Raw genomic sequence first — 22,515 nt, 5'->3', positions numbered from 1 at the left:
ATGCATCCATATTATCTTCATACCATGATCACATCACAGACACTTGAAGTATTTTTTTTACAGAGCCGGTAGATTATAATTTCCCTTTATTTTAATAAATTATTCTAGAACAGGTTATAATCAAATACTATATACAAATATGTCTACACATAAAAAAAAACGTTATTACGTAACGTGAATTGGCTTTATCATGGCTTTATTCATACATTACATCGCTTTTAACCCATTGCATTTTGGTGTGAGAAAGGCCTGGTCATATGTAATGGGCAATCCTACTGAAAGTGACCACAAGTGACCACTGGTGTTATCAAGCGTTGGTCAAGAATTTCGGACACATTTTAAGTTAATGTAAACACTCGAAGATTAGAAAATGAAAACTTGTTAAAAATGACGCAGTTGTTAGTTTCATCACCTAGGAGACTTAAATATTTTGAAAATAAATCCAAAGCATCTATCTCATCAGAAAATTCGGCATAATTTTTTGGGGGAGATGATTGGTAGAAGATATTCAACGTTATCGGCTCTATACATAGCCATTTTGTTTTGTCTGGGTTGTGAGGGCTTCACTGACCGCACCCTAGAGGAACGAGCAGTGGGGGCAGACATCGTACAGGCCGTGGTGGACATTGTCCGCGAGAATTGCATCTACCCCAATGACCGGGTCTTCCTCAGACGCCTCGCCTATGTTCAGTCCCAAGACGGACTGGACGTGAGGACATTCCGACCCGACTTTTACGGAGGAATCTGGCAAGTACGTGTAGAGACTAATTGAAATTTGAGAGATTTTTTAAAATTATATTTTCTTCTGTTTTTCAACACAGTCATATAATAAACTGGTACTTGGAAGGAAGAAATGTTATTGTAGATAACCAACGCATGCATAACAGATTCTTGAAATATTGATTAACTGATTGATCTTTTTAGTTACTCATTTAAAAAAAAAGTTTTTAGAATAAAGGATTTGGTATCCAGGATTCCAAAAAAGCAGACGATCGACTTATTCATCATTAAAAATCGAAAAAATAAAAAAGGCGTTTTTTAATTTAATATTATGTACTAGTATTTCATATGAATAGATTATCTTCAAAACCTGCTTAAATGTTATTTAAAAGGGGTTCTTAAAAGATATAGGGGTTTTTTTTGGGGGGGGGGGGGGTTTAGGGTTTTTTTTTTTGCTTTTTTTCTTTCTATAATACAGTTACCTGATTTACATAAAGTGTTATCTTTCTTTCTTTGATCATAAAATTGATTTTTCAGGAACTTTCATGATTGTAAATAAAATTTTAAAATACATTCGAATTAAAAAAAAAAATTTAAAATGACTCTCGGGTAGGCATTGAGGCACTGCTCTTTTTCGTATAGTCAAAAACGAGCCGCTAGGGTGGTTTTAAACTAATATTTTTACTCATCTACGTCAGAAATGCTACAGCAATTGAATTGGATGCCTCTTGCAGATACTTTGTGTACAGAACAATTATTCTTGTTTTTAAGGTTTTACATGATTTAACTCCAAATTATCTAGACTTTTTTAAATATTTTAATTAAATAAATACAAGTTCAACCAGATTAAGCCAAAGTAATGCATTATACATTCCAAGGGCAAAGACAGAATATTTTTATAGAAGATCTTTTACAGTTTACGATGCGCTTTTATATGGAATAATATATCTCTTTTTTTTAACATGTCGCCCAACTTTTGAATCTTTTAAATATGCTTACCTCAGAGACTATTTTCATTCATTTGATAGCCTGTATTTTATTCTTCATCGAAGGTTTATATAATGTATGGCTCTATTTTAGGCAATTACATGTAGTTTAAATCTTATATAATGTATATTTATTTATCTCTCAGAAATACATGTTTGGTATGTTCTGTCAGTTTCTGTATATAGTTGCTGTCTGTAAATTCGTTTTCAGGACCACAATGTGAACTAGTTTTGAAAACTAATTGTGCTATCCTGCATAAATAAAGGACATCATTATTATTATCATTATTATTATTATTATTATTAGTGTGGATTATCTTACAGGTTGAGGAAGCAGATTTCAACTTAACTTCATCATGCATTGGATTAAAAAATCAGTGCAAGATAATAAGAGACAAACTCAACATAAACTGGACGAGCGTGATGTGGCAGAATCTGACCAAACCCCTGTACTCGGGACTGGCTGCTAGTCTGTTGCTACAGCTGAGGGCGGGAAACAACACCCCCGGGGATGTAAACAAACAGGCGGAATTCTGGATCAACAACTACCAGCATGGAAAGACCAAGACGTTTTTTCTGACGGAAATTCAAAAGATCGCAAGGGGTAGGGATTCAAATAATAGCTGATGTAACCTTTAAACAAAGGAGAGATGGGGATATTTGCGCCGTTTTAAAGATTAAAGTACATGTATTCAGTGTCATGCTTGTTTTTGAAATGATTTTTTTAGCTACTTGTCAGATAGACCTAGCCTTCATTGTGGACACCTCGGGGAGTATCGGGTACTTTAATTTTATTGACATGCTCGGTTTCATGAAGAAAGTCACCCGTGGATTGAACATAGGGCCTGGAAACTCCCAAGTTGCCGTCGTGTCCTTCAGTAATACGGCGAGGTTGGAATTTGGATTTGAAGAACATCAAGATCATGCATCTTTGGAAAGAGCCATGAACTTCATTAACTATGACGCAGGAGGCACTGCCACCAATAAAGGGATAAAGCTGGCGAGGGAATCTGTCTTTGAAACCAGCTCACGGAAAGGTGCAACCAAAGTCGCCCTTGTCATTACGGACGGATCATCAGATTCTTTCCAAGACACGATTAATGAGGCAAAGATAACCAAGGAAGCGGGAATCGTCGTATTTGCACTTGGAATCGGAAACATAAACAAGGCAGAGTTGAAAGCCATATCTAGTCCACCTGAGTGCACCCACGTGATTTTATTGGCGGGATTCTCGGAAATTGACAATGTAGTCCAAGAAATCGAAAAAGCAGCTTGTCGAGGTGGGTACAAATATGGATCTATATATATACGTATTCAATACAAGTTGAACACATAAAAATTAGCGTGTTCTTGTACATGTTTTGTCATAATAATCCGAGATATAATTCATGTCGGAAAGATGAATTGATATTTTGGAGCAAAACAAAATTATTATGGGTATTACTCATCAGTTTTCTTCCAAAAATATCTGCTTAGACATTAATATAGATTACGTTGTAAGAAATGATATAATCATAGATAAATGCGACATTTATACTATTCAAAGCACTGACGTCGGAAGCAAATTGAAAGTGGGGGGCTAGACTAATCCTCCGAAATATTGAGAAAAACGAAATTCCCAAAATCATGGAAATAATCCTAATCCGGGGGGGGGGGGGGGGGAAGTATACCTATACTTTCAAAAAAAAAAAAACAACTTACTTACCCGATTTTTTTTTTCTCCCAAAATCATGAAATTCCTAATCCGGGGGGGGGGGGGGGGGGGGGGGGGGGGCTAGTGTGCTTCTTATGCTTCTGAATCCAACTTCTCTATCTTTCAAGGTAAAGAAGATGGGTGAATAAGGCGTGTAAAATGCCCATATGAAGAATGAATAGATACTGCAAAATTAAAATATCATTAAATCTGATACTTTAAAATAAAATAATTAAAAACAATGTATATTAAACGTAACATCGGTTTTTTAAATATTTTAAATACTTGCAATAGGTTGATTTAAACTGGGGTATGCGTGTCAAAACCTCCAAATAGTGTCATTTTTATAACTTCAATGCCTTTTCTTTTATAGAGTGGGTCTGAGCTCCATATTTTTGTCATAGTCTAAATGCGGTTTGATGGAATTAAAACCGATTTTAATCAACAAAAATGTGGAGAGATGACCCACTATACTTTAATAATATCATTTTGTAGTCCAACAATTGAACGTTTTAGAAAAATAACACAAGTCCGTAAATTCGTGGCAAACGTCTCATATAGCATTTAAACAACGCAATTTGTTGTGAATGAAATGGCTCAGTGGTTAGAGCACCAGACACTAGGTAACTTTATAGAACTTGGGTTTTTAGGTTGTGGGTTCGATACCACCAAACCTTAAGGATTTATTTTTTTTCTTATCGTTTTTTTAAAATATTTCAAACTGAATAAAGTTATAAATAACCCTTTTGTAAACTTATATTATAACATATCAAATATATTTAATTGAAAAATGTTAAATTTGAAATTGTATTTTACGACTAAACCAAATGGGCAGTTGCGCCATCTTATTCCCCCATCTTCTTTAGGAACAATAATCTTTCCGGCGAGAAAAAGTGTGTGTGGGGGGGGGGGGCTGAACCCTCTATCATGCTATGTTTCTAATGGTTAGGTATAACTTTGCAAAAAAAGTGGGGGGGGGGGGGGGGGGGCTAAGACCCCCTAGCCCCCGGTTCCGACGCCTATGCAAAGCCAAATATGAACACAAAGCAAACACTACTGGATAATCATTCAATGCATATACCGGACCTTCCATTTAGTCGAGATATCTTGTCATGAAAGTAACCTTGAAGTTTAGTTCAATTTTAATACTGATTGCATCTCAAATCCGGCTTACTCTAAAGTGCATGCTGATGTTAAGGACTGGAATAATCTTAGTTTCTCTGTATTCGAACAACACGAAGGTGTATAACATATCCAGATCATGGATGTGTCAAGTAGACATCAAAAATCAAGTTCTACATATATCTACATATTTTTATCAAAATTTCACTTTTATAGGGATTTATTAATAAGCTTTGAATTATTGATTTTATCACCAAAATTAAAATAAATGTACATATAATACAAGTAATTTGTTTGGGACATTTTTTGTTTGAATTTTGAACATTCAAAATGTGGTGTTGGGGTAGAACGATACGATAGGATTTTTTTGTTTGTAGCACCTATCGTCGTGGATTCGAACAGCGTCATTGGTATGAACGGCACAAGCGTGGATATACACGGAGTGAGGTTAAATGTTACTTACAAGCACCACATCGACACCACCACCACGCTCGCCTTTGTCACACAGAGGACGGAGTCCAACACCACGGGCGCTCACAACGTCCTGGAGGTAAAAATCCAATCTGTCGGCGAAACCTACTCACTTTTTGTTTAGGCGATGAAAATATCCTTTGAAATATTCCAGCTATAATGCCCTTTTCGAACCATGTGGGCTTTTGAACTAATTGTGATTTGTTCCGATGTTTGTGATAGGTCAAGGTGAACTGTGGAGTGGTACAAGTGTACGCTTCCTTTGACAACCCTCACCCTAGCTCCGTCTTCTACAGCCAAAAACTGACCGCGACGGACGGACATCCGGCACTGTTGTTCCTGAATAAGACAGCAGACGGCAGGCCGCTATACCTGACGTCAGTGGGGTCACCCTACAGCATCAAGGGGAAGAACTGCACCGATGCCAACTACCTTACCACATTTGCTCACATTAATATGTCCAGTGTGTAATTATGGTCCAATATACATATACATGTATATCAATTTGACCAAATATATTTCAACTTTTTATTCCTTCAACTGTTGAAGTCCTCTATCTTGTTTAGCAAAAAAAAAATAATATCTGCCAACTATACACGTATTATTTATTATATTCGATTGTACAATTAAATACATTTAAAAAGTAACTTTATTGAAATCATTCAAACATTTATAAAGGTTTTTTTAACTTCCAGTAAGTTACTACTTGTTTACATGTATATATATTCTGTCTGTACGTAGAAGTTGAAGTGATTTGCAAAGAGGATGGCATTGAGAGACCGTGCACCAAAAAGGACTTCGAGTTCCAGTCGTCCTACAAGGACATGGTTTGTCAGTCTGGTGGTAAGTATGTGTTAAATAATCCTAGTACAATAATTAACTGACTGATTGATTGATTGATTGATTGATTGATTGATTGCTTTATTCCTTTCAAGATTTTTTATTGATATCGATACTTAAAAATGAAGGCATTTAAACACATGTATCTTCAATACCAACTGCTGTCATGGCCTCTTTTAGTTACCCGTGACATTTATTTGGAGAAGCAGTTTTTCTCTGCTTATTAAGAAAGGTTACTACTTATTTTTACAAGACAGTTCTTATATGAAATACTTAAAGCGACAAAGAGCAAGGCACATGTTTCATTGTAAGTCTTATTGTAATTACCTATTTGTGACCGCTGGTTATGGTTTTAGCATACCTTTGAAAGATGCAAGTGTTAGCTAATGAACATTCATGTCTGTAATACATGACAATTAAAAAACAATGCGGCAACATATATAGATACCCAACCTTTCGAGTTTCCGCAAAAGATGACGAAGCCCAGCCATATTTTTGACGCAGTAATAAAAATATAGTTATATTTTAGTTACTTTTTTAAAAATCGAAATTTAAAAACCCTCAAACTGAGGTCATGATTGCATCCATATCCAAAGGTTTTTTAAAATTTTAATTGTAGATATCGCTATCCCAAATCCCTGCACTGACACTGCTCTCCTAAACAAAGAACTTTACCACCCTCACCCATATGACGACACCAAGTTCATCAGGTGCGATTACCAGCAGAAGATGTATGTCATCCAGTGCCCGGATGGACAACGCTACACAACAGTATGTGCGCTTATGTTGTTGCTGATACCGGTGTGAATTTTTAAGGATGCATAAACATCAATGGTGTTGTTTATCCTAAATAAACACTAACTAAAGTTGATTTAATTCTGAGTGTTTATTCACAGGGCTCCGACTCTTGTGGGTCTGCGCAGGTAACGCCAGGAGACAAGGTCTCGCTGGCAACGGATTTTACAAACCCCTGTACACCACAGTCCCTTATCAGTCAACAGTTCTTCTTCGCCTACCCCAACGATAATACCAAGTACATTCACTGTGACGTGTGGGGCCACGCGTGGGTCTCTAATTGCTCCTCCCACATGGTTTGGAGCCAGGCTAAACAAACATGTACACCGGATGTACACACCTCTACAAACCCGTGCACACAGGACAAAGTGGATCAGGGCCACACCATGTTCCCCCATCACGACCCCCATAAATATATCCACTGTGACAACGCCCTCAACCCGTGGGTCCAGTCCTGCACACCCCACACGGTGTTTAATTTTGATTCGCAGAACTGTGTCTGGGAGACTGCGCCTGTAGGATAATGGTCCGATCTACGTAATGGAGAAGATGCGTTATAAATTAAGCTGATGCTTTTTTTGTCAAGAATTTAATTTGCTTATGAATTGATGTATTCAAACCAGATAAAGATTCGTTTTTTATATTGAAATATTAAAATTATCTTTGCAAAATAAAAAAATAATCGTTGTTTTTTTTACTGAACTCCTGTAGTAAACAATGTTCTCTCACATGCAATATCAAGATATTTGATTGAACCAATCATGTTTGTGAGTGATAATGCCTTGTTCAGTGGCCTGGATTTCGGTGGCTTACGAATTCATAAAAAATGTTTCAAGTACTCCTTTTAGTGGAAATGACACAAAGTCCATAACTCCTATTCTTCCCTTAGCAACGCCGAGATAATTTCATATGTTCCGGGATCAAGAATTGATAAAGTAATCAAAGGTGCAATGAGTTTCTATTTAGGGGACATTGAACACTGGTGAAGAGTTAACTGGGCTAACGGTGTTTGAGGACAGCAAATGCACGCACCAGGTCAAAATTAATTGACAATGAATTATTTATTGCTGAAATGCATGTTCGCAAACATCGGCTTTCTAATCAATTCCGGGTATTATGCCGCTTTAATTCAGAGAAAGTATGTGCGATATACAAATACTTGGTAAACAGTAGAACGTTGACAATGAAATCAATTAAGATTTTTAATAGATCTATACAGTTATTAAATGTAGTATTTGGTACACACATTTTATACCGAAGATTAAGGTGCCGTGATACAAGAATTTGTTCCGTTAAAGAAAAACAATATGTCCTATTTACAATTGTTATCAAATCAACCTCTTGAACATGCTTTCTGGGCTTTATCATTTGAACTTCTTCTAAACTCCATATCTGTAATTGTCTTTATCTAAGGCAAACAAACATCTTTGCGAGTGATACTTTAAGCACAGGTTGCGTTTGGCTTTGATGAGACAAAGATGATGGATGCCCAACAGAAGCAGCGCGTTGTTGCGCTATTGCTCTGTGTTTTGTGTTGGGGATTGGTGTTGTCGGCTGTAGACCGCACACGAGAAGACCGTGCCGTGGGAGCTGACATTGTACAGGCTGTAGTCGACCTCATCCGGGAAAACTGCATCTATCCCAATGACAGGGTCTTCCTAAGACGTCTAGCCTACGTACAATCTAAAGATGGGAGGAACACGAACACCTTCAGACAGAATTATTACGGTGGGATTTGGCAGGTACTTGGTATTATAATATCATATAAAAACGTTCTTTCAACAGAGTAGCATGCTATAAAATGCAGTCAAGATTTAAAGTTACTGTAGTGTTTTTTAAAAGAAAAATCTAATTTCCTGTTTACCACAAGGATTAAAATATGAAAATTATATGTTTAGATATATCATTAAAATAGGTGGAAAAGTCAGAGTTTGAGTCCACCAAACAATGTTATGGAATAGAAGATATGTGCCAAGTTATACAAGATAAGCTGAACATAGACTGGCGAGCCGTAGAATGGACCGACCTGACCAAACCCCTGTACTCGGGACTAGCAGCCAGCCTCAAACTTCAACAGATAGCAGGAAACAACACCCCGGGTGTCATAGAGAGACAGGCGGATTTCTGGGTGGACAACTACCATAAAGGACAATCGCCTCATTATTTTATATCGGAAGTCAACCAGATAGATGAAAGTAAATCATACTGTAGAAATGAACATCATTTTTAGAAATAAAAAAATATATGTTTTTTAACATTTTATTTATATAACTATTCTTATCTTCTTTATTCCAGATAAAAATTGTGAAATTGATTTAGCCTTCATTCTGGATGGATCAGGGAGCATTACATTTCTGAATTTTCTCCGGATTCTTGACTTTGTTAAAAATGTCACCAAACAGTTTAAAATTGGTCCTGATGCAGTCCAAGTAGCTGCCATCTCTTTCAGTGACTATGCACGTGTAGAATTTGGTTTTAGAGATTTTAGCTCTCACGCCGCTCTTGAAATTGCAATTGATAGCATACAGTACGACGCTGGCGGTACCAACACCGCACACGGAATCCGCACTGCTAGACGAGGGGTGTTCCAGCACAACACGAGACCCAATTCTGTAAAAGTAGGAATTGTCATTACAGACGGATATTCAAATTATTATCCCAGTACTGTTCTAGAGGCCTCGTACGCCAAGGATGCCGGAATAGTGCTATTTGCGATCGGGATCGGAGATGTTAATGAGATGGAACTCAATGAAGTTGCCAGCAATCCAAACTGTACTCATGTTTTCTTCCTTACGCAATTTTCAGAAATCGACAGCTTGGTGTACGAGATCAAGAAAGCTGCATGTCGTGGTATGTTCATTATATGTATATATCTGACTTCCTGTTATTGAATGGAATGTTCATGTTCTAAAATCAAATCCTTGAGGACAGAACTGACCCACACTCCTCACGATATTCACCCCATTGGAATTCATTCTAATGAATTATCATTAATGAGTTATCTTTTTCATTAATATAACTTTTTAAACTTAAACTTCCAAACCAAAAGATAGCTGTTAAGAAAATATCGTTTAAAAAGTTATGCCTACTTCATGTATAAATGTAATACAATATAATAGTATTATTTGAAAATAGTTTTTGTTCACATAAATTTTCGGGCTAAATCGAAACCTCATTGCGATAGCATCAAAAAGATATATAGGGGTGTAAGTCGAAAAAACAATGTGAGCAAATTTTCGGGGAGCTGGAAATGGCGGTAGGTCTCATAGTCATTTACCTGTGTTTGTTTAATATTTCAATTTCTTTTATCCGTAATAGCTCCGATTACGTTGGTCAATCCCACAACTGGACCGACTTCATCGACCCCTGTTAACAATACAATTATCACGGAAATTGTCGAAGTTATGAATAAAACCGTAGATGTGTTTATACCACCGTCCACCGACAACACCGACACAAAAATGAATGTGAGACATTTATTCATAAATACTGTTCTTCCTATTAGTGTTTCAAAAATATGATGATATTACGTGTAAAGTGTAAACTATGAACATAAACTACCGTTTTTATATCACAATAATGCACTGCATGGTTTTGAAGTAACATCTATTTAAACTTTAAAGGTATCTGTAAATTGTGGCATTGTCCATATTTACATGTCCTATGATAATCCACATCCAAGTCCAGTACTGTACAGTGACAAGGTAACAGCTACAGACGGCCACCCCGCCATATTGTACTTCAATCGAATAGTGGATGGACGGCCGTTATATCTATCGTTTGTGGGGACTCAACTTCCGCTGGAAGCTGCTGGTCTGAGGAACTGTAGCGATGCAAAGTATGTGATTGGTATCGCCAAGGAAAACAAGACAGGTAAAACACGTTGGATTTCAATAATTGTGTTGTATTTCTAACTAATAAATATTGTCAATTTGTGTGTATGGATTGTTCAATTTAGATGTTGAAATCGTCTGCCGCCAAAACAAGGTAGAGCGAGAATGCACCAAGACAGACTTCGAACTGAGTGAGAAGTACAAACAGTATCTTTGTAGAACCAATGGCGGTAATAATTCTTTTATATTTCTATCTCCCTGATAATGTTTCTTCTGAATATATTGTTTGTATTGTGATACTATTAAAAATACTACCATGATCTATTTGATACAGATCTCAATACACTAATTGTCACAAACCCATGCACTGCAACCGCCATACAGAACAACGAAATATACCACCCCTATCCATACGACGACACGAAATTCATCAAGTGTGATTACCAACAAAAGATGTACATAACACAGTGCCCGAATGGCGAAAGATACCATCAGGTTAGTTATGATATGTTTGAGATGAAAATGAAATTATTCAACCATGCATGTAATGATTGTTTCCTACCATGAAAACTCAAATTTGAAACGAAATAAGGAAAATTTTGTGTAATTAATATTAAGTTTTGAAAAACTTGTGTATTAATGTATAAGGTCATTATTATAGGGGTCCCACTCTTGTGGATCCACCACTATAACAATAACCAACGACAAGACTCCCCTAGATCCCAACCTTTCCAATCCTTGCACAGCGCATGCGTTGATGAACAACATATTCTTCTTCACTTACACAAAAGATAAAACAAAGTTCATTCATTGTGACGTGTGGGGTCATGCATGGATTTTGAACTGCCCCTCGAATTTAGTGTGGAGCCAGCAAACTCAGACATGCATCGAGGACACGCATTCCTCTTCGAATCCGTGTACGCAGGATAAGCTTGACCAAGGAATCACCATGTTCCCCCTCCAGGACCCCCACAAGTACATTCACTGTGACAATGGTTTGAACCCCTGGGTGCAGTCATGTGTCGCGGGCACGGTCTTTGACTACGCCTCACAGAATTGTGTCTGGCAATCTAATTCAATTTTGGGGTAATTGACTAAAATGATTGTTGTACATGATGCCAGTATTTTAAAAACTTTAAAAAATATGATATGTACAGAGTGCGCATGTTTTCGAATCAATTTTTATGAAAGCACAAAGCATAAATAAAATACTTGTCTCTGAAAAACCTGACCATGCGTTATGTTTGATCGAAACTGATACCATGTCTGGTTGATTGCCTACATGTTTACTTACTAACTGATTGTGTAACCGATGGACTAATTTATTCATTGATTGACAATTATTATGTCTAACAAGTATTTAAGTCGTTTTTTGTACTTCTATTGAGTATTGACGTATAGAACATATAGTTACGGATGTTGATAGAACGAAGGTAAATTTCATCACTAAGACATGCTTCAATAATGAATCCAAGCGTATCTTCATATTTTTTTTTATAAAGTTAGGGTTGTGTAGATATGACAAAAGTAGACTTATTTCAGATATCCGAACGCTTCACCTATCCGGACGATTTTACTGGGAACGAAAGCTTCCGGATAGACAAGGCCCCACTGCATATGTTCTTTAAAATCATTCTATATTCCTTTTTGTGAGTTATTTCTATTGCCTAATAGATATACATGTATGTTATTACAAACAAACTATGGAATGCATTTATTTTATTTTCATACTGTCTATGATATATCAGACACATGCAACAGAGGGTTGAATCCTCCCATTTCTTTCGGAAACTGTCAATTTTCTTGTACATTTATTGACGTATAGAATGATCATGACCATTTGTATAGACTGCATTGAGCTCTTTTAGAATAGGAGTTTTTTTATAAAGATATAGGAAAAAACTCAGAATTAATAAACGCTAATATTTTTTTAGGTAGATTTGATAGTTAATTCGTTGACCCCAAGTCTCCTTAACGACCATTTGAACTATGTTTAAGTATTTAGCGGGGTTTTTTTATAACTTTTACACACTGCTAAATGTTGTGTAAATGAAATAGTCATTGGCATTTTGCGATTAAAATGGCCATTTTCGGGGGAGTGTTAAACAATTATAGATAGGGAAAATTCAAAAACCAAGACTCATTTTAAGAAACGAGGCAATAATTTTACTGCCGCTCACGGATAAGAATTTCAAGGACTGGTGTTACGGTAAGTCTGCACCCCACCCACTTTCAAAACGGTGTACATGTACGTGCCTGAGCATAATGGAATAAGACACCTTCTCGGTGATATATTTCACACTCAGGTACCGGTGTTTGAGTATCTAACAACATAGTCTTCCCTTTTCACCTTTCTCAATGGCTGAAAGATTTTGTTGTAGACAACTTCGTTTGATTTCTAATCAACCGTAATTAATATTCCTTTCTGAAATGATTGAAACAGACTGACTTAGCGGCTTTCTTGCAAACTGTCTAAAACATTTCAAAAGCTCTAAACAACAATATAATTTTAGTGCACTTCCTGCCAACATCTGTAAACATGCATGCATATATAAACAGTGCACACGGAGTGACATTGCGTTAAAACAATGTTTCTGCTATTGCTGTGCATTGCTTTGTTAAACGTCTGCTACTCTGCCGTTGACCGCACGCGCGAGGACCGTGCGACGGGTGCAGATATTGTCCAGGCAGTAGTGGACATCATCAGAGCAAAATGCATTTATCCAAACGATAGGCTGTTTCTTAGAAGACTTGCCTATGTCGAATCTCGGGATGGATTGGACATCAATACCTTTCGACCTAACTTTAATGGTGGAATTTGGCAGGTTTGCAAATTGCTGAATGAAATTTAAACTATTGGATTTTATCAAATACAAATTACTTTTTATCGTTAAAGCATAATTATTTGAAAACTAATTAACAGGTTACAGAATCAGACTTTAATTCTACCAAGAATACGTATTTGCTTCGAAAGCAGTATTTGCTTATTCAAGAGAATTTGAACATAGACTGGGGTAATGTATCATGGACGGACCTCACAATACCCTTATATTCAGGGCTGGCTGCAAGTTTGGTTTTGCAGTATAGGTTTGGAGATAATACACCTGGTGTCCTAGAAAGACAGGCTGATATATGGAGGACCTATTATCATCCGGAGAAGACGTCAAGTCACTTCGTTACCCAGGTGCAGCAATTACCTGTAGGTGAGGATTTTATGGTCCTAATAACGTTAAGTAAATACATGTCGTATTGTTTTCATTATGCATCTAACCTATTTGTCACTAACTTTCAGGTGACTGTCAATTCGACATCGGGTTCATTCTAGACGAATCTGGAAGCATAGGAAGCACAGACTTCAAAGTCATGCTGGACTTTGTAAAAAACGTTACCGACAACTTTGAGATAGGTCCACATGCTGTAGAAGTAGCGGTCGTGACGTTCGATAGCTATGCTACGGTTGAGTTTGGTTTTGGTACATACAGCAATAAAGCTGACCTTCACAATGCTATCGACAGTGCAAGGTACAATGGCGGCGGTACAAACACAGCGGCGGGAATTCGACTGGCCAGAGAGGCAGTGTTTCGCAATGGATCTAGACCTAGCTCAACTAAGGTTGCTCTCGTTATCACTGATGGGTGTTCAAACAGCGCTTTGAATACCGCTGAAGAGGCAACGTTAGCAAAAGAAGAGGGAATAGTGTTGTTTGCTCTTGGTGTCGGAAGTATTTGTGGCAATGAGTTGGAAGCAATGGCAAGTGACCCTAACTGTACCCATGTGTTTTATTTGACAGGGTTTTCTGATATTGATAGCTTGATTTACGAAATACAGAAGGCAGCTTGTAGAGGTACATATAAGATTACTTTCAGTTCTTGCAAAAGTGTTCACTATAAGATCAACACATTACCTTTTTGATAATCATTATTTTTTATTTGATCTAGCTCCAGTAGTAATTGGTCCCTCTCCGCCTATGAACAGTAATGACACAAACACGGGACCTTCAACAAACTATACGTCGACAACGGGCTTACAACCAAACAAAACTGAAAGTTTTACGGTCTCTGTGACTGGTGGGACTGGTCTCCCGACAAATAATACAGATATACAGAATGTTTTGCAAGTAAGTTTTACAAGTAGAAATGTTGACATTACCTTCCTAAGAAGAACATAATTCATTGATTTTATTTCAAAACCGTTCTACAGGTGAGTGTAAACTGTGGAATAGTCCACGTGTATATGTCTTACGATAACCCTCATCCAAGCGCTGCCCTGTACAGCGACAAATTGACGGCCACGGACGGCCACCCTGCAATCTTATCCCTGGAGAAGACGGTGGATGGCCGTCCACTGTACATGACCTTTGTTGGTACGCACCTGCCGGCGGAAGCCGCCGGCCTCAAGAACTGCAGTGATGCCCACTTCAATACGACCATCATCTCTGTCAACCAATCAGGTAGCGATAGTGCATTGAACTACATTCCAAGCCGATCGTTTTCTATCAAGCCAACTCGCATGCACTTTTAGAAAAATATTTCAAGATGTTTGGTTTTGAGATAAATTAAATTCAATCGCAACTTCTCGGGCCTTTCCGGCAAGCTCGGAAAAACACCTCGAATGTATTAACATCACCGGATGTTAGAATTTTATACAAAATGGAGTCAACATTTATATCAAGTTTTATAAAAAGGGGGGTTGTAATGGACGCCTAGGTTATACATTCGAGGTGTTTTTCCGAGCTTGCCGGAAAGGCCCGAAAAGTTGCTATTGAAATTAAATTCATAGTTAGTGACCTGTATTTTTAGGAAGTGAAATTATTTGTCGTCAAAATGGACATGAACGTGAATGTACGAAGACGGACTTCCTGCTTCATGAGAAATACAAACACTATTTGTGCAGTTCTTCAACAGGTACATGTTCATGCACCGATATACAATACAATACTATATATAGTAAGTTTCAGTATTATATCATAAATCTACAAAATTTAAGCTTAACTTATGAATGATTTTTTTTAAAATTCCAGATGAAACATCGATCCCAAATCCGTGTACAGAAGAAGCAATACGAAATAACCAACTGTTCTTCCCGCATCCATATGACTATACAAAGTTTATAAAATGTGATTACCATCACAAGATGTACATAACGCAGTGTCCACAGGGAGAACGCTATCAGCAGGTATTGTATTCAAGGCACAAATAGTTATACTGTTGATTTGAGAGATGTTTTGTTGATTTTTTCAAGGAAATTGCATCCTGTCGTTTTTTATTATTGACAGGTTTCAATTCAAGCCATGACTAAATGTTATCTACATTATTAGTCAATTAACTTTCATAAAAGAGGAATAAAAGAACAGTTGTAATATAATGTTATCTAACAAGTCCTTCATTTTTCTCTATGTTATTTAGGGCTCCCATTCTTGTGGGTCAACAACAGCAACAGTCACCGGCGACAAAGCTCCCCTTGACCCAGATGTGACAAACCCCTGCACTTCGCAGGCCCTCGCCAGTAACGAATATTTCTTCGCATACAGCAAAGATCATACAAAATTCATCCACTGTGACGTTTGGCTAAATGCGTGGGTCACGAGCTGTCCCCCTAGCCTGGTTTGGAACCAGCAAAGCCACACATGTATCGCGGACCAGCATCACGAAGCCTCGAATCCATGTACGCAGGAACAACTGAACAATGGTATCACCATGTTTCCGCATCCGGACCCACACATGTACATTCACTGTGACAGTGGCTTGAATCAGTGGGTGCAGTCATGTGTTGGAGGCACTGTCTTCGATTTTGCTTCACAAACTTGTGTCTGGGAAAATGCGCTTTCAGGATGACGGGAACCGTGATTATTTTTTTACGTCTTTATAAATGTACTGAGAAATACATTGATTATATTTCCTTCTTTTTTTGCAATATCCTTTATTGACTCTGCATGCAATTTGCCATTGTGTGAAATTATAACATGTGCATTAAAGTCTTAACTATTTAATCAAATTAGTTTATTTTTCCATTCACCTTTGCATGCGCGGATCTAAAAGACGAGAGGGGGGGGGGGGGGGTTCAGACCACAACTGCAAAACTCAAATTTTTTCAAATTTACATTATAAAATTACCAAAAATATGCCTCATACCCCTGGCAAACTGAAATAACATTCGGACCTCCATGAAACATTTCTGGATCCGCATATGCTTTGATTTGACCAAAAATTACAGTCCTTCACCTATTGACCCCTAAATTGCCAAGTTGACTGTTTTCGACCTTTTGCCCCTTGCCAACAGTGTTTAACCAATGACAATGATATCGATCTTTTATAAGTAAAATATCAATGTTCTCTAACAAACATAGATTGAATATTCTATCGTTAAAATGACAGATGTCATTCGAACCCGGTTTAACAATATTCTCGCTTCGTAGCAAATAAAACAAATATATCGCGCTGTATCTTGCCTAAATTTCATATGATTGGTCTCAAATACTAGTATAATGTTGCTCTTTTATTATCCCATTTTACCACATTAAGGAAGGAGTCTTTTCACGTTTTCGACTTGTCAAACGTAAATTTGATTAATTGTTCATTAAATCAAGATGAAAGGAAATTAAAATAGTATATTTTTCTCTCTTTTTTACTATCATACAACTTGGCATAGTAAAATGTAATCAATGTTTAGAATGGAACAAGGACTATATTTTTGGCGTAATATTGGCGTAGGAAAATATCACATGTTGCGCAATTCAGAATTGCTGCAGATTATATATATATAATGAGTCTGTTTTAGCATTTTAAAAACAATAACAATAATGTTGGATTTTTTTTACTAATGTGAACTAATAATATGATACTTTGGTTTCAGAATATGTTTTTAAAATATGATTTGCCTATCAAATAACATTTTTATAAGCTTTTTAAAGCGCCCATTCTATACATTGATTTTTGTGAAAAAATCACTAAAATCAGTTTTTCTCTCTTATGAAACGGTCAATATATTAGCTTTTCTGTCAATTTATATCTTTATATAAAGTCTTCATAATACATAAAAAGTAAAAATATTTTATTATTGGAAGCATAAAAAAATAATCAAAATTTCTTCAAAATTTAAGAAAATTAGAGGAAATGCGGGCTAAGCAATATCAATTTTAGTATAAATATTTATTCCAATTTAGTAGTATAAGCTGATAGACACTCTCATGGTCTATGATTTCATTGAAGATTTGAATCTTCAAATCTTAAACAAATGTCTACAGAACTATAAAGAGCTACACTTATTTTTATCACTCTTTACGTTGAGGAAAAGGGTAGTGACCTTGACCTGACCTTTATCCGAAAACAAAAAGGTCAAATTTAATTAAACTGATAGAATCATTAAGTAATATGATCCGTTTGACTGTGTCAAAATTTCATGCATTTCTTATTATAAGAAGTATGTTTGATAATCAAAAGACTCCTTCCTTAACTGTTTTTGCAACGAAATAGCTCCCACTTTAAACATCACGTTTGAAAATTCGCTATTTACGGTCGCCATTTTAACGATAAAATCCGCGATATTCCGATTGCGATTTACGACCCATTTAATGGATATTTTGTGAAATTAACTACATAAGCATGTTCAAAAAGGTTTGTAATGTATAAATATATGTTTTCCCCCTGCAGAATATTTTTAACAGACTTAAAATCGACGCGAAGCAGATCAGATCCGCTTCATGGCTGCTACATTGCAAGTATATGGGACGAATTCTTACAGTGACCTGAGCGTAGCCTGGTCACTGTAAGATTATTCTTTCTATAGCAAACATAACTACCGACTGAATAACAATTGTTGTTTTGGTTGACCTTCAAATAAAAATGTTAGTCTTAACTCCCGGTTTCGGGAAACAGATCCGATTTCGAATATAATAAAACGTTCGTTTCCATTAAGTCAGTGAAACTAAAGTAAAAATAACATAAATGAATAATGCAACCGCTGAAAAAAAAAAACAAGTCATGCGTTCAATATTTAATAAAAATTTAATTTATCAAATATACTTCTTTCATGAAAAAACATTACACTTTCATTAATACATGTACATTATATACAATCAGAAACAAAAATCATATTCTATTTAATTATAAGTGTCACATTTTTATTGTTTGGGAATCTACTTTTTGTAATCTTTTAAGTAAACGAAAAAAAATAAAATCACAATAACATTTACATGTACATAAAATTACACTAATTTACAGGAGCACAATCATTTTTAATTTGACTACTCAAAATATCACAGTTTGAAGGAAAATAAATATCTAATCAAAAGGAGTATGTATCGAAGAATCAGTCACTCAAAACCACCCATTCAGCTGCAGGATTCAGCGTCATAGGGTGTTGTTTTTCAAACCATGTTATTGGTGCACTCTTGATTATCTCCAGAGGTAGAAGATGATGAACAAAGACACGTAAACACACAGGTTATAGCTTGATTTTGGCAAATCCGCTGCACCTTTGGGTTGAGTTGTGGTACTGTTAGAATTTGTTATAGAATTTGATGTCAGGCTAGCCGTAGATGATAGTGATGCTAAGGGTAAAGACACATCAGACTTTCTTTTAATAGTTATCTCTCTGTACTAGTAAATACGATAAAAATTATATCATGTGCTTTTAATGATTCATAGTAATTTGATAAGCGTAATTAATACCTGACTCAACGGAGGAACCAGAGTTAGAGTTAGGGTTATTCGGACCTAATAAGAGATGATCGTATAAAGAATTATGTAATAAAGCATACATGTATATTTGTATTGGTATTACGGTATATATGCATTGTACTAGTGAATTGTTATTATGTTTTAAAACGTTTGATTCAAATAAAAGAATTAAATTTCGAATGGTTGAAAACTTCCTCTTCCTTACTAGACGTTTGTGCAGAAGATGCCACTGTAGCCGTCGGAGAAGTTGAGGCTAAAAGTAAGAAAGGAAACCATTTTTAGATTTAATTGTAGCACTGTACTCATGCAATTCATAACTATGTAATCATTACATTTTCATAATAGAAAATGATCAACGTTCTGTATGAATATTTATCAATTAATTGGAACGCAGTGATAACAATTTTAATGTGAATCATAGTACTCGTTCGAATTTCTACAATTTTTTTTTACCAGATACTGAGGGTGTCGTTGCAGTCGTCGTATTAGTCGTCGTAGTGGTGTCTAAATAGATGAGAGGAAAGAATATATGACTTATTTATAGAAACGTTATCATATAAATAGAATTATGTAATGAAATTGACATTTTTATTGCTATAACAGAATATTTTAAATGCACTGGAGCAATTAATTGAAAGACAGTGATGAAATGTGAATTGGATTTGAATTGAAGTACTAAATTTGATATATGGATGTTTGGATTAATTTGTACATCTGTATTCTCATAGCATAAAAAATTAATTAGTCAAATTCATTTGTACTTTGAATTGATATCACGTAAAATCTGCAATTTGCTAGAGCAAAGTTTGAATAAATTGAATGAAGTGTTTTATAAAAATGATTGAAATTAAAGTATTATATTTTTACTCATTGTTTTGAATAGACACTACTCCTTACCAGCTGCATTTGTTGTCGGGGAAGAACCTGGGGGAATAATTTAATATTTAAAAATATTTACATTAATTTGTAGCATTTTACTAAAATAGAACAATTATAAAATGAAATATACATCTGAATTTAGATCTCAGCTGTTGCTATCTGTTGTCAGATTTGAACGATGCGATTAAGGGTTTGATTTTAAAATAAAAATCATCACAATTCGAATGTCAATATTCAAGTATGTCTTACCTGATACAGTTGCCGCAATCGTTGTAGTAGCAACTGAGGCTTAATGATTGAGAGAAAACATTTCAGATTAATTTGTAGCGCTGTACTTAAACCATATAAGGAAAAGGGGACTTTTTTGGTATTATTTTTTTTTTAGATAAAAAAGCAAATACATACATGTATGCATGTAATAGTTTGCATTTAGGATTTTACTAAAAAATAAATTCAACTGCAAGAAGTGTATTGATCAATATGCAGAATAATTTGACTCTCTCCACTCTACAGAGTTTTTGACTACACCTTCAAGTACAAAAATAAACTTATGAAAGAGACTGGAAATGAATTGAACAAAATTCCCAAATGATAAACATTTCCTACTAGATCTATTATAAACGTCTCCAAAATTAAGCTGAAACAAGTTTATTGGTATGTAATTGGAATTTCTGGTCAACCCACATCCTGAGAGTTTTACTAATGACAATTACAGATTTGAAATATTTTTAAATTCTAAAACGAATTTTTATACAGAGGAATCACCTGACACAAATTAGTACCTCAGTGTTTCAAGTACTTATAGTAATTGCTCAAGTACTAATTTCATCAAATCAGCTACATATACATGTATACTGGTACTGGACCAGTTGTCGGCTAAAAAATACGAGTTTTTCCATTTTTTATAATATTTGCATCAATTATTAACATGATTTAAATGGTTCTCGACTTCATCGAAGGAAGCACACCGGAGCAGGTGAGCAAATAAGGAAACTGGCCTGGAATCCTATAATCTGATATAACGATCTATACGCTTCCAAAAGGGTCAATATCGCTAAATGTCATTAAATTGAGATATAAAATTCCTCATGCACTTTCATCTTTATTTTTTGTTATCATATTTAAAAGAGTATAGCAATTGCTTTTATCATATTCACGTGTCAAAATGGCAGTTATCAATGTAGTCATATGTACCTGCTGCTTTTTCATTAGATTTATTCATACTATAACAAAAAGTTGTTCTTTTTTCAAAACAATGTTCATTCAACAAGTTTAGTTAACGTGTACGCATAATTCAGATAAAGTTACATGTTTATGCTCTTTTACGTTTTGAGTTTAACTCTTGTAATTCATTCATTCGTATCTACAAATTTTTATACTAACGTTACGCGTAATTTTATTACTAATCAATAAGCTTTTCTAAATGTTCTTTTAGTAATAAAAACATATTCATAAAATGTATTTAGTTTTGAATATTAAATTTAATTTTAATTTAAAGTTATTTTCGAACTCCACCATTATCAAATCTCGTTTTTGTTATCATAATTATTGAAATTAAAAGACAACTGCGAAAAAGAACGTTTATAGTTACAATCGTATTATTGCAAAAGAATTGTCATTTACATTAATAATAAGAGATGTAAATTTAACATATAAAGTTACACCTACTGTAATACATAATCACATTCTTACTTGTACTTGCATCCACTTTAGAACCAGTCATTAGTATTAAAGTAAAAACGGACATCACCAAAGCTGTAGCTATCAGATCCGACGCCCCTTGGACACGCATCTTGTCGGTTTGTTCTGTGTAGAAAAAATTAATTTTTTTGATGATACATTTAAATAGAAAAACGTTAAAATCATGCATCATAAATCTTTGATTTATTGAAGAGAAAGTTACTTAGAACAGAAAACATACAAACCTTATAAATTATAATTCAATGTCAATAGCCGGTGTTTGGTTGCAATGCACACGCTCTTGCTTCTGCTCAAACCTCTGGTTCGATGATTCGATACGTGGTGTCGTCATCAAGGAGATTAAGATAAAGCCAGTTGTTACCATGTCAACATCAATGAAGAAATTATATTGGACCAAGGCTATGTTGATTTTGGTAACGTTTGTTTTTATAAATTATGGGCTAATCACTAGATTTGGTTACGTTGCTGCATTATTGGAAAACTGGGTTGTCAAAGATATCTTTAGATAAAGGGGCGATGCGTCTACAATTGTCATAGCGGATACTAAGGTTACGATTTTCAGAAAATGGTGTTCCTATCACGTCTTAATGATAGTTGTACAAGCCCACACCTCTTAAAATATAGTTTATCTTTAAAACACTTCATCCCGGTTTTAAATGTAAAAAGGCGGAATTTGATATCGTTGCTAGGGTATTTAGGATTTCACAACTTTGGCTGTGAGAAATAAGCTGCAGTTGAATGCAGAATAATAAATAATTTTTGTTTGATTTACAGTCAAATAATGTATGAGCTTCGTT

At 35.5% G+C, this 22,515-nt stretch overlaps 2 protein-coding genes across 3 annotated transcripts; one reads left to right on the top strand and one right to left on the bottom strand.

The window, feature by feature from the left end:
- Positions 1 to 219: 219 nt before the first annotated feature.
- LOC105331348 (uncharacterized) lies at positions 220 to 16,451 on the top strand. The gene is made up of 24 exons (XM_066076995.1): positions 220 to 751; positions 2,031 to 2,310; positions 2,435 to 2,986; positions 4,899 to 5,071; positions 5,215 to 5,455; positions 5,734 to 5,835; positions 6,452 to 6,603; positions 6,729 to 7,145; positions 8,079 to 8,369; positions 8,543 to 8,822; positions 8,923 to 9,477; positions 9,946 to 10,094; positions 10,251 to 10,500; positions 10,586 to 10,690; positions 10,795 to 10,955; positions 11,122 to 11,546; positions 13,036 to 13,285; positions 13,384 to 13,663; positions 13,753 to 14,304; positions 14,399 to 14,577; positions 14,661 to 14,910; positions 15,260 to 15,364; positions 15,481 to 15,635; positions 15,866 to 16,451. The coding sequence occupies exons 1-24, from the start codon at positions 491 to 493 to the stop codon at positions 16,292 to 16,294; spliced, it is 6,594 nt and encodes a 2,197-aa protein (XP_065933067.1). The 5' UTR covers positions 220 to 490; the 3' UTR covers positions 16,295 to 16,451.
- A 2,384-nt stretch (positions 16,452 to 18,835) lies between these two features.
- Positions 18,836 to 22,174, bottom strand: LOC105331350 (uncharacterized). 2 transcript variants are annotated; one of them, XM_066075272.1, is made up of 8 exons: positions 21,943 to 22,161; positions 21,710 to 21,823; positions 20,267 to 20,305; positions 20,036 to 20,062; positions 19,592 to 19,642; positions 19,344 to 19,391; positions 19,130 to 19,174; positions 18,836 to 19,008 (listed from the first exon to the last, which is right to left on the bottom strand). In XM_066075272.1, exons 2-8 carry the CDS (start codon positions 21,807 to 21,809, stop codon positions 18,854 to 18,856), a joined length of 465 nt encoding a protein of 154 aa, XP_065931344.1. In that variant the 5' UTR covers positions 21,810 to 21,823; positions 21,943 to 22,161; the 3' UTR covers positions 18,836 to 18,853. The 2 variants fall into 2 exon arrangements, with proteins under 2 accessions (XP_065931344.1, XP_065931345.1); XM_066075273.1 differs by lacking the exons at positions 20,036 to 20,062; positions 20,267 to 20,305 and having other exon boundaries at positions 21,943 to 22,174.
- Between the last annotated feature and the right edge of the window lie 341 nt (positions 22,175 to 22,515).

Source organism: Magallana gigas, chromosome 2 (genome assembly GCF_963853765.1).
Source record: "Magallana gigas chromosome 2, xbMagGiga1.1, whole genome shotgun sequence".
Classification (NCBI taxonomy): domain Eukaryota; kingdom Metazoa; phylum Mollusca; class Bivalvia; order Ostreida; family Ostreidae; genus Magallana; species Magallana gigas.
This window is presented reverse-complemented; position numbering and strand designations above follow the sequence as displayed.

Bases quoted from the DNA above. Each gene is read 5' to 3' on its own strand.
- LOC105331350 (XM_066075272.1), bottom strand. From the start codon at position 21,809: ATGCGTGTCCAAGGGGCGTCGGATCTGATAGCTACAGCTTTGGTGATG. The intron at 19,643-20,035 runs GTAAGGAGTAGT...TCATCTATTTAG, and splicing joins CCCGACAACAAATGCAGCTG to ACACCACTACGACGACTAAT. The intron at 19,009-19,129 runs GTATTAATTACG...CTTTACCCTTAG, and splicing joins TGGTTCCTCCGTTGAGTCAG to CATCACTATCATCTACGGCT.
- LOC105331348 (XM_066076995.1), top strand. From the start codon at position 491: ATGATTGGTAGAAGATATTCAACGTTATCGGCTCTATACATAGCCATT. The intron at 752-2,030 runs GTACGTGTAGAG...ATTATCTTACAG, and splicing joins TTTACGGAGGAATCTGGCAA to GTTGAGGAAGCAGATTTCAA. The intron at 5,456-5,733 runs GTGTGTAATTAT...GTCTGTACGTAG, and splicing joins TGCTCACATTAATATGTCCA to AAGTTGAAGTGATTTGCAAA.